This window comes from Acomys minous (assembly GCF_964271855.1).
Source record: "Acomys minous genome assembly, chromosome: 7".
NCBI lineage: Eukaryota > Metazoa > Chordata > Mammalia > Rodentia > Muridae > Acomys > Acomys minous.
The window spans coordinates 30,340,813-30,353,137 of record NC_140488.1 but is presented as its reverse complement, the minus strand read 5'-3'; the positions used below and the strand labels follow the sequence as shown (position 1 = coordinate 30,353,137).

The following is a 12,325-nucleotide window of genomic DNA, read 5'->3' as shown; positions in this document are numbered from 1 at the left end:
AGGACACTGGCAACCAACTGAATTTGCTTAAAAGTCAGCTGTGCCAAATTTGCAAGGCTGATTTTGGGCACTGGCATTTGGGAAGTGGCATTCCCAAACACAATCCATATTCAAAACCCTACTAGTGCTATTATGATGACAACTGGCACTTGGGAATGAAGAAATTCAATTTTATCCTTGGAAATTTCAGAAAACTTGAGCAATTGTGACAAGTGTAATGCATAAATGAATAGAATAGAAATCCTCATCACTAATTTCAGTGCTGTGTGTATTGTTGGTAAATGGCCAGTATGGAGCTTTTCAATTACTTGCTTTGGTGAGAGGAAATAGAAATAGTTATATCAAAGGAAAAAGATGTTATTAAAGAAAGTTATCAAATGCAGAAAAGCAACTCTCAGATTAAAAAAAGAAGGTCATCCTGGTCACTGTGTCTTAACATAATTGAAAACTATACTTTGGAGTCTTGGGAGAAAAATACTTGCAACTTAGAAACATTAAACCAACTTGAACTTATGGACTCATTTGTGATATTACCTTGGGGAAACATAATGAGACTTTTGGCCTTACTTTCTCTTGACATACTGAACTGCCATCTCTTTTTTTTTTTTTTATCTCATTTTCTTTTCTGAGTGTTCTGTTCCTCTGGTAAATTCCTACTGAATATACAGACCTTCTTTTTTGAAATTCACTTACCTGCATATAATTTTGAAATTTACTTTCACACTCTTTCTTTAACCTTATTTAAGAAGCAAACTTTCTCTATTAGCACAATATTAGAGAATGGCTTCTTAGGTAAGAGGGTCATTAGGCAGCTACCTGTGTTATTTGCTTACCTATGTCTGGTATCTCTGTTTCTAGGGTGCACAAGGTATCCACGAGTAGCAAATAAAAACAAATAGAGAGTCATCAGTATCATTCAACAACAGAAATCTCAATAGACACATCAATTCGTGACTCAGCTTGTGGTAATTAGATTCCACTGGGATCATTTAGTCAGTGTGAAGCCACTGTTCCACCGTTGACTCACTCCTTTCACAGTTCTCCTTATAAGATGTCTTGCTTGGTGGGAAGGTAAAATTCTAAGACACACACACACACACACACACACACACACACACACACACACACACATACACACAAGCTTCTCCCTGTCTATCTGCATCAGGACCACTGGATTCTAGCTCATGACTAGTTGACTAGTTCTGGGGCTTTCCCTTATCCTACTAAACAGAATCCTGACATGAGGAAGTAGGGATTGAGGATTTTATTTTTAATAAACTCAGCAGGCCATTCTGATGCAGAGTTAAGATTTAAGAACTGCTTAGCTTAGAGATGAAAAAATAGCCACCACAAAGGAACATTCTAAGTTTTAGCTTCATATCCCTGACTGCTCTATGGAAACGTATCATTGACAATATTTTAAAAGGTCTTTTAACTTAAAAGTATGGGAATTTTCTCTGCATGCTGCAATATTGATACGTCTGGTAAGATGTGCCAATTGTTGTCATAGTGACATGACAATTATGGGGGTAACAAATCACTTTCTGACTGTGCATGAGACCTGTTCCACAGAAAGGATCTCATTCCTGATAAAATAAACCTGAAAAAGGCCCATGACAAGGGAGATCATAGTTCCTAGGGGGGGCACCTACAGTTGTTGTTATGTTAAATGGCCATATAATCAAACTGCCTTTTTTTAATATTAATGCTTATATCCGTAGATTTTTTTATGCTGTCAATTTTGGTTAGAGAAAGATCTTTCTGCAGTGGGTAGTAGTTAATGCAGAGACTCCTATCTAGTTAAAGTACCAAAAATAAGTGACTGAGTGATCAACTATGGATGAATCATTTATACTAACCTCCCCACCTCCAAAGTTCAGGAAATATCACAGAAGAGTGGACAAAGAATATCAGAGCTTACAGATGAGGAAGAGAACTGTGAAATGCAGACTTTTGATGTGATGTGGCTGATGCACATATCAAGTTATAGCATCTGCAGTTACCTGCATAAAGCCTGGGCAAAATCAAACCAGTTACATTCCTAGTACGAATTCAAGAGGCGTCCCTGGGAGGCCTAACCTTTGGCTGCTGATTGAAGGACCGTCACTCTCCCTTGGGGATACAGTTGCTGTTGGGTTGCCCATGTACCAATGGATGGGCCCATACATATCCACATATGAGAGTGCTATTTAGACTCAGGAATTATTAATAACAACAAAAGTGGAGTGTTAAGTTGGGAGGGAGATAGGGTTAGGAGTACCAGGAGCAGTTGGAGAAAGGTAATGTGGTAAATGAATATGACCAAAAAATTGTATAAATGTATGAAATCTTAAAAAATAAAAAATGAAAGCATTCCCTTAGACCACAATAGAATGTCCTTAGCATTGAAACTGTTACATCAAAACAGCTTCAATAAAACATCACGCACATCAACTATTAAAGCTTCATGTCTTCAGCCATCTGTGTTCCAAAGGGCAACTGGGGTAGGCAAAACAGAATTGTCAGCCACAAAGAAGCAGAACTTTTAGTAAGCACTTCACCTAATAGCTTCTTGACACAGGGTATTGCCTTGAATGTTTCACGGGGTGACGTGGTATGATGTTTCTCATAGGAGGGGCTCAGTCTGTGTGCAGGCCTGACTTTAGGTCAAGTTTGCCTAGAAATAAAAGGCTATAATCATCTGTGAAATATAGTAATTTAAATTTTAAAATCCTTTTAAATCTAGCCCCTAAGTCACTTTGAAGACATGAAGATAATAAAACCTTTTTATAAAAACTAGGAAACGTTCTTTTTCTTTGACTGTCCAGGAAGAAGAAAAGATACAACATTATTTTACTTGAAATTATTTGCTAAAATGAATTCAACTCTGTTGAAAAAGCATCTTTCCAAGATACTAGCCTGGCCACAGGTCATACTCCAGTGTCTCTTCTGTTTTCTTGGTCCATCTTAAAAAGGGTAGGTATTCTGTGGGTTGCCACAGAGGTCAACCAGTAAGGAATCAGAGCTCTGATTAGAAATCTGGCCTCAGGCTTTTGTGCTTTTTTCTCCCCTTTGTTTCTTAGGCATTGTTTTTGCAGTCTCTATAAGATGGATGTTGGAGCCAGGTACAAAGTCAATTCCTCTAAAGGAGTCTAGTTGTGAAAACGCTAGATAGAACTCATTAAAATATAATTTCATCCACAACATTTTGTATTTGCATGGTATAGCAAGAACCATTTTTATGTCTACAAAGCATTTTGAAATTCTTAGGTGATGGCAAGGAGCAAGGAGGAGACGGTTTGTTCCTCTCTCTGGTGCTTCTGATCCTGCCAATAATGTCATTGTGAATTTGGAAGATGTCCCATATTATGCAGAGCAGCTTCTCTCATTAACATCTCAGAGAGAGGAAGTGAAAATGATGGAATTTATTTCTAGTGTGTGACCTTGTTCTGTCTTAGAATTACTTTTAGTTAAGGATTTAGGATTGAACTACTACCAAAGTGAACCTACTGTCTAGCTATCAACTGACTACATACTGGGCTGTCAGTGTGTGAACTCTTCCCAAGGACTGAGGCCCATCATTGGGCATTATTACCTGGTAACTGACAGCCTTGAATCTTGTCATGCATTAAAAAGAGAAAGGAGTGGAGTCACACCTCTTTTGAGAACAAACAATATTCTTAATGAGAGGATCTGTGAATTAATCCCCCCTTTCCAAAGTACAATGATGATAGTAAGGGCCATCTACTCTTCTTTGTGGATGTGAAAGAAAAGTATTGAGATGTGATTTATATGCCAAAAAATTTATCCTTGTAAAATGTGCATTTCAGCAATTTCAAACACATTCAGTTACACAATCCTTATGATGAGCAAATTCAGGAAGATATTCTGTACCTATTTGCTAATTATCATCTCCCATTATTCTTCTTCCCCGACTTTGTCCCAGCAACCAAAAGTCTGGATTTGGTCTGGATTTGTTTATGTTATACTTTCACAATAAATGTAATCATACTGTGTTTGTACTTTTATGACTGTCTGCTTTCATTTAACATGCTGATGCATTACTTCTTTTTCTTTTTTAGATTTGTGTGTGGTGAAAGATGGGAAATAGGGGCCATGACAACCTTAGAGCAGCTGTTTAGACTTAGTGTCAGGGGAGTAAGAGTGTCTTGCTCGATGATGGCTACAACTCTACGTGCATTCTTTGCTCTCTTCTCGCTTCTTTCTTTCCAGAAATAATTGACTTCTTTCCTAGTTCATTTTTCTGTGTTCTACTTCTCTTAATAGTTTTGAATCTACAGTTCTCTGTGACTGAGTTCTTAAGCTCAGACTAACTTCTTCCATACTCTGTCCCTGACCATTACTAGAACTTATTGATCTTGTGTTTTTAAGTCACTGCTAACATATGAGATCAAACTTAGGTGGGGAATAGTCATCTAGTATTTGTAGCTCCAGTTCTGTGAACAAAATGATGGGTTATGGCAATTTCTTAGCTATTTGTAGAATTCTTCACAGCTAAGGTTCTGTTTGATCTTTTAGAAGAGTTTCTATAAGTTTCAGCACACTTCAGCAGGTTAACGGCTTGTAAATGGATGTTTTACCAAATTTCCTCCATTTCCAACTAATGATAGTAGTCAAGTCCTATAAGCAATGTAAGAAATATTAGCTAGTCACTGAAAACGAAATGGTGAAATCTCTAGAGAAATTTTCATGTCATGTTGACATTTGTCGAGTCCAAATGGCTCAAGGAACCAAGATACATTTTTTTAGCCTCTTATTTTCTCTTTCATTTTTAAGGGAATGACAAAATACATAACTTGAGAATAACTGAATTTTGAGAAAATAGAAGTATGAGGTTTTTATAAAGAATAAATGACTTCCAGTAATGCTTAATGGTTTTTATAATAGAATTGTAAAATTAGAAGATGAGATGTGAGCAAGGGTATATTATATATTTGAATTTGTACAAAGTACTTGATAGGGTGTCTTCTATTTTTACTTATATAATTATCCTTATTAGCTTTATAAAACAAAAAGTGACCCTGAGGCTAACAAGATCAAAGGAGAAAATAAGCAGTCATAATGAATGAACTATAGCTGAACTTGAGCACATTGGATCTGAAGAAGAGAAAGCTTAGAAATCTCAGACAGCTGGTTTCATAGTTGTGACAATCTTTCTAATAGAAGAGGGAAGGTTACTCTGTGAGCCTTTAGATTCTAGAAATTGCTACTAATAAAGAGACATTTTATGAGGGCAGATTTAAATTGATCATAAAGAAGTTCTTTTTCTTTCCTCCTCCTCTTCCTCGTTTTCCTCCTTCTCTCCTCCGCCCTTTCACTAGCAAGTCTAAAGATGCAGTGGGATTTCTTGAGAGTATTTAACTTTCTGGCTATTGAAAGTGATCTGGAAAATTATAAATGAAAAAAAATTCAAGCATGTACTAGATATGCTATCTTAATGAATTATTCTAATAAACATTAAATTCACAGACCTATCGTATAATTTTTGTACTACTAAAATACATACATATGTATGCATTTTATGTATATGTTTTAACATAAAAAACAAATTCACAGGGAAATCAAGACTTAACCTGTCTTAGAAATGAATATATCTTTATGGATTTCAGAAAATGTTGTTTTGAAACACTTGAGTTACAAGGGCTTGTAAACTCTTCTTTATTATCTTTGAGTCTCTCACTAGAAGAAAGATAAAAGCTACAGGAAACCAGGAAAGGGGTACTATAAACTTAAATAACAAAAAATACTTTTTCTCTTGGCAAATTTCTAACAATAACAATATTTTTGAACTTTTCATTCTCTTTCTCCTAATTAACCAATGAGGAATGACCAAGTAAGGGGTGGAGGATGACTGGAAACCAATGACATGAGGTGATTATTGAGTTCAGAGAAAAGAAAGCTCAGATGAGGATGGTTTGGATAAACCATTGGGTGAAGTTGGAAGACTATATTGTCTTCCAAACTTTGAAATGCCAAGTGGAATCTGGAATAATTCAATTCGGTCAAATATAAAATAAAAGAATGGAAAAATGGGAATTGCAGGAGGTCTTTTGCTTGGAACAAAAATTATGTCCTCCCCTAAAGTCATCAAACACTGAGCCAAGAGTGATCCATATGTGGATCTCTGTATAAGACATGTGAGCAGATGTTTGAAGTATAAAGGTGGATTCAATTTTACAAATGAGGAAGAAGAGAACAGAGTAACTTGTATAATGTATAATGTGAAACAGTCAAGATAGAGGAGAGTTCTTTTCCCTTTTTTTGTAATTTTGTAATTGATACTCCATTCACAGTTTTGAATATAACAAACATAATGACTATATCAGTCTCTAGTTCCAAAGAAACAAATTACTCAATGAGGTAAAATAACTACTGTGCTTAAGTAGGAGAAACTGAATTAACTGATCTTAACAACACCAAAACTGGCAGAAAATAGTTTCTATTTAAATTCAGTTGAATTCAATAAACATTTAGTTCTAAAGATAGATATGCCTTATTAAATCAATTTATTTATTCCTAAAAATTTACATCTGGGGAAGTTGTAGCAAATACATAAAGCCACCAATTATATGCAGATAATTTCATTTATACATAAAGGCTACTGAACAGTATAGAGTTTTAAAAAGTGATGTTTGTGAGACTCCTAACTTTGGGAGTGGGTGTTTCTCTGACTCTTTTGCCTGCTCTTGGGACTCTTTTATTTTTATTGACTAGCCTTTTCCAGCTGTAATATAAGGGCTTTCACATTATCTTATTGAATCTTGTTTTGTCTTGTTTGGCTGGTAGTCTCTTGTAGGCTCGCTCTTTTCTGAAGAGAAAACAGATAGGAACTGGATCTAGAGGAGAGGATAGATGTGGGGGGTGGGGGTGGGGAGCTAGGATGAGTGGAGGGAAGGTGATTCTTCTAAGAACTATATTAGTTTCTGTATAAATATGACAGTTAATATATGTTGACATGAACTGGTTTGATCTTTGGGCTATAGTCAAATAAGCATTTATTTGTCATAGTATATTTAGCTATCCTATTTCTGTGATGGCCAATCAGAAGAGTGTTATAACTGAGAAGGACAGAAAAATCTATTGTCTTGAACTTAACTTAAAAGGAGCTCTTAGGAAGTCCCCCTCAGGCACAGTCATAGGGGAGGGGAGTAAGGGGAAAATGGAAGGGAGGGAAAAATGGGAGGATACAAGGGATGGGATAACCATTGAGATGTAACAAGAATAAATTAATTTAAAAAAATAAAAGAAGATCTTAACCATGACTCTATGATATGGCTTAATTATAGAAATGGTTGCTGGCAGACTGGGGGAACAGGGAGGTTAAAGAAGAGAAGAATATGACCTGCTAAAACACGTGATCAGTTTTGGGTTGTATATTTTTTTTTCTATGGAGAGAGCTTGAAATAGATTCTCAGAGAAATGTGAGTCAGACAAAAATTGTTAAGAAACTCTGAAGGGTCATATCTCAGAAAAAATAAATAGAGTGATAAGCTAAGTACAAAAACCCAAGTGTGTGAATTCACATATCTTCAAGCCTCTGTACATGAAGATAGATGTGTGACAATGCGTTGTGGAGTGAATGATTACAAACTTTGGACAGTACTTTAAATGAGCAGAATATTTTTAATACTAGTAGAAAACACTTTGTAGTTAGAGGTCAAGTTATTTTATTTTATACTTAAAACGACTTTGTGTTGAAGGTCACAGGGTACTTTGTACTAAAATGTAAATTTTTGAATTTTTGAGAATACTTTCTTGTAAATTCCATCAAAGAAACTCAGTTGCTCTACTGTAGGTAAATGCACACTTAAATTATGAAGGAAAGGACTAAACTCATCTGGGACTTCCTACTATTAATATCATTTTTGTTTTGTTTTTATAGACTTTAATATTTTTTCCTTTGATGGGGAAGCCAAGTAGGTATTACATATGTAGGATTTTTACAGGGTTAAATAGACCAGCTCAGTAAGACCAGATTTCTTGCTACTGGACATCCTATATGTTGAATGAATTGCTTAGTGTTTCCATCAATGCTTGGCATCATGTCAATAAGACACACCTAGTATTATGACAACAATGTAGGATGTTGTATAAACAGTTTTCAAATTCAGGTATACAGCCCTCTTAGACTTCCTGTTGACTTTCTACTGGTGCCCATAGAGATAGACTATTAGAAATGACAAATCGCCATGAGGTCTGACATCGTGAGGCCCATGAATACTTGATCAGGGTAAGGCGCCATGAATTAGTACCCCATCTAGACTTTCTGGATGTGCTTTGTCTTTACAAAGTCTTAACTTCACAGTCTATTTTTTATTAGCCAAGGGATTTAGCAGCTTTCTTCCATATGACAGCATTTGCAATTATAATTAAGAAATGTATTAAAACTAGAGTGAATTAATGTGGAAAATGGATGGTGGCTTGGGACTACATTTCCCAAACTAGGTGTGAAAGAATAACTCAGTTTGAGAAAAGGGAGGCGGGTTTTAAAGCAAGAATAGAAATGTGAAAACATTTGAGGAATGCCCATGTAAATCCAAACTTTCATCATAGTGAACATAAGTGATGAATGAAAATGATGCAAAATACCTCAATAGTCCTGTGTCCCTATAGTTGCTTTATAATGTGTTGTCTCCATCAATCACTACTTTTGATGTCACTGAGGAGATGCTTGAAGCAAAAATTGTATGGAATAACTCAAAATAGGCCATCAAAATCCTTTGGAATATAGAGATATTTTAGTCTTACTCTCCAGAGTTATGTGTCACGGAACAATATTGTCTATATATGATTAGAAGGAAAGCTCTGCCAATTTCCCCAGGGATGAAACAGCAGTTTTAATCCCTAATGAGATAGGAATGGATGCTTTCTTTTTTGTGAACTCCAGAGGACAAATAGTTTGTCTTATAGCCATAGAAAGGGAAGAAGTAAGCTGATTAAGCCATGGTTGATTTAATTGTAATCCTTATGCAACTTCAGAATATAGCAGAGCAAAAAGGTATAAATTCTCTACAAAAGGTATTAACATTCTTTGTACTCTCAAGAAAATACTTAGAACAGAGGAAGAAAACCTAAAGATGGATGCTTTAATCATCACTGAATTGAGCTTTCAAAGGTAGAAAGTGTCTCCTTCCTTCCTTGTGATGCCATGAGAAAACAGACTTCAATGTACTTCTAAATTAAATGACTTCAATGTTCTTCTATATTAAATGGCTTCAAAAGGCAGAAAAGCCCTTTTAAATCTGGTGATACTGCTGCCAGTAACAATGGAACAGGTAACTTTTATTAGCTTGACAGTGGCCACCACTAAGTAAATCTGTCAGTGCTTGGAGATTCTGAGATCCATATAACGCCATGTATACAGAGGAGGCCTCAAAATTAGAGATGGCCAGTCTTCCTGGCTCTTGGTGTGGGCTTATGACCATTACTCCTCTCCCTCCATGTTTTGAAAAATAAGTTTTTAAAATATATTTTCATTATTTAAAAGTTTTTGAATGTAACTATATTTTTGTTTTTTATTTTTATTTTTGTTCTGTTTGTTTTTGAAATAGAATTACATCACTTTCCCTCCTCTCTTTCCTCCCTTCCCGGAACCCCTTTTCTATTCCCTCCCACTTTCAAGCTGACAACCTTTTTCTTTTTGACTATTATTGTTACATATATATTAACACACATATGTACAAATATATACAAATACAACCCTCTGAACCAATTGTGTATATGTGATTTCAAGGCTGACCATTCCTCATTGGACAACAAATAGTGGAAAAATTTCTACATATTAACTAAGTGCTTCAATATGGAAGAGTATACTTTATACTTTTGTTGGCTATAAGTTGTCTCTTCACATGATCTTATTCTTGTTTGTTTGTTTGTTTGTTTTGTTTTGCTTTATCTGTTAAGTAAATACAGAGATTAGAAGGAACTTACCTTAATTCCAAAATGCTAACGGAGTTTCCAGAAGGAAATATTCTCCGTACAAAATTGAAGTCACCAACATACACACTACCATCAGGGCCTGAAGCTAAGGCAACAGGAGCAAAGAGTTTGTTGTTGTGGGCTGGACCATTGCAATTAGTGCAGGCTACACTCCTTTGGTGTCCATTGCCCATTATTGTTGATATGACTGGGGGTTGCTGGGAAATGAACATATTTTCACCATTTCCTTTGTGAATGATTCCTAGACACAAGCAAAATGAGAACACAAATTAGAAAAATATTTACCAAACAACCATCTTGCCAAAAACTTAAGTTCTATCTCAGAGTTCAACACAGAAAGGATCTTTAGCTTTATGGGAAAATTTGAGACTGAACATATCACTATTAATTTTGTTTAAATTCATAACTGCAACAAATAGTAGTGTACTACTTTGCCTCAGTTTGTCTTTCTGTGAAGTGGAGAAATGCAAAGAGTCTTTTTAGTACTTATCCCAAATGTTATAATAAAGTATTTGATAACTAACTTTTAATGGTTTCCTATTCATCTCTGTGGATTCTGTGACTATGGCTAGTTTTTCATTTCTGATTGGCTCTCTTGATGCCTTGCCACATCTGCCTGACTCCAAATTATACTCATTATGCAACTAGTTCAGAAAAAGAGACTTTTCATTCATTTTTAATATTAACCACAGTAAAACACAATCAGGAAAAGGAAAGAAATCCTCCTGCTATCATGCACTTCCAAGCCTTACTAAAGAGACTTGAATTGTCCACTTTTTTGGACCATATATCAGTACATCATTGCAAAAACTAGTGATATAAGCTTATGAAAATGTTTTTTAAGTATTCTGTTTGGGTAACTACCCACAATTTTGACTCCCATCTGTTAGCTGAAACTGTTTTCTGTCTGGAGGCTTTACCCAGGGTCCACTTTCTTACTAGACCTCTTTCCTTGGATGCTCCACAGCTACCTCAAACCAAAAAAAGATTGGAACTGAGCTCATATATTTTCTGTATCTCTTACAAAACTCACTTCCCCTCTTAGTTTTACAATGAACCTTAGTTGTTTAGGGGTTAAGATGTTTTTAGATATAGATAGATTCTTTAAGTTGATAATGACAATATGTTATGGAGATTGATTTACAATCAGAATTTTAGACACACCAATATAGGAAAGATATCTTCTTCAAGGCTGTGAAATACAAATAGCAAAAACACCATGAATATAACATTTGTATAATTCCTGTTTGTGTCATTGTTCTTCTTGCTATAGGTATTCTATTGTATATATGTGTAATAATATAAGTGTAGATGTAAAAAATTTAAAAATGTTTAATAAAAAAGAAAAATGTTTCTGCTACATAGTTACCTAAATTGCAATCTGGTCATCATAATGATTCTTTATTTCATTTCATTCTCTTAGCCTAACTAATCAGTAATTCCCATTAATTGTATTGGAAATTTCCCCTTGTTCCTACTATTACTTCCTTAGTTCACTTTTCCTGTTCTCCAGGCATACTCATCTTAAAACCATTGTCCATACTTCTGCTGCAGAGATTATTTACACCTTACAATATGTACATATGTACTAAAGAATAAAGAGGGCACTCATTACTGATAAGGCATACAAATTACTTGTTGGTTTGGCCTTCCTGTATTTATTCAGTTTTTCCTCTCTCATTACATTTTTGTTGTATTCCAATGTCTGTTCATAACCAAAAATTGATAGTTTGTAATATATTCTTCCATTCCGCTATGATTTTGTATTTGTTATTGCCCATTATTCTGAATGCTTTCTTCATTTTGTCTGAGGGAATTACAGAACTCAGCTTATGTCGTCCATGATATGCCTCCTAGGCAGAGTTAGTCACTCTCTTCTGTATGTGCCCATCCTTTGCTTTCTGTAGCTCTATTGTAATACTTGCCACATTGTATGATACAGTTCCTCACTTCTCTATCTTCCCCATTGTAACATGAATGAACTCCTTGAAGGTACACTTTCTGTCTTATCCCTTTCTATATTTTTAGTGCCAATCCCTATGGCCAAGTCTTTATAAGTGCTCAGTAAATGCAGACAATAGGCTTTGAGACTCTTGTAGTTTCCTTTTCCAAATCTCAATGATTTTGCAAACATGCTGTGCCTGGGCAGAAAAATCCAAGGAGCGAGCACTGCTGTGCTAAATAGCACAAGTCAGTCCAGAATGAGCCAGGGCAGGTAAAACATCCATGTTTTGAGAAGGCATGCAATGTGTCAGACTAATCTAGCTGACAGCAAACGAATGAATATAGCTATACTGTGTGCCCTTATTTTTCCTCCCTTGTTCTTGATACCTATCTCCTCACACTATCTGTTATTCTCTCTAAATGCTTCCTCAAATGTCTTCCT

At 35.4% G+C, this 12,325-nt stretch overlaps 1 protein-coding gene across 4 annotated transcripts in view; it reads right to left on the bottom strand.

Annotated features, from left to right (window-relative positions):
* Positions 1–12,325, bottom strand: part of TENM1 (teneurin transmembrane protein 1) — an 839,058-nt gene that overhangs the window by 98,419 nt on the left and 728,314 nt on the right. For all 4 annotated transcript variants that reach the window (XM_084789577.1, XM_084789578.1, XM_084789576.1 and 1 more), the window contains 2 exons: positions 9,931–10,180; positions 834–854 (listed from right to left, as the gene is read on the bottom strand). In XM_084789577.1, the coding sequence (XP_084645703.1) occupies positions 834–854; positions 9,931–10,180 (271 nt within the window). The remainder of the gene's footprint in view (positions 1–833; positions 855–9,930; positions 10,181–12,325) is intronic.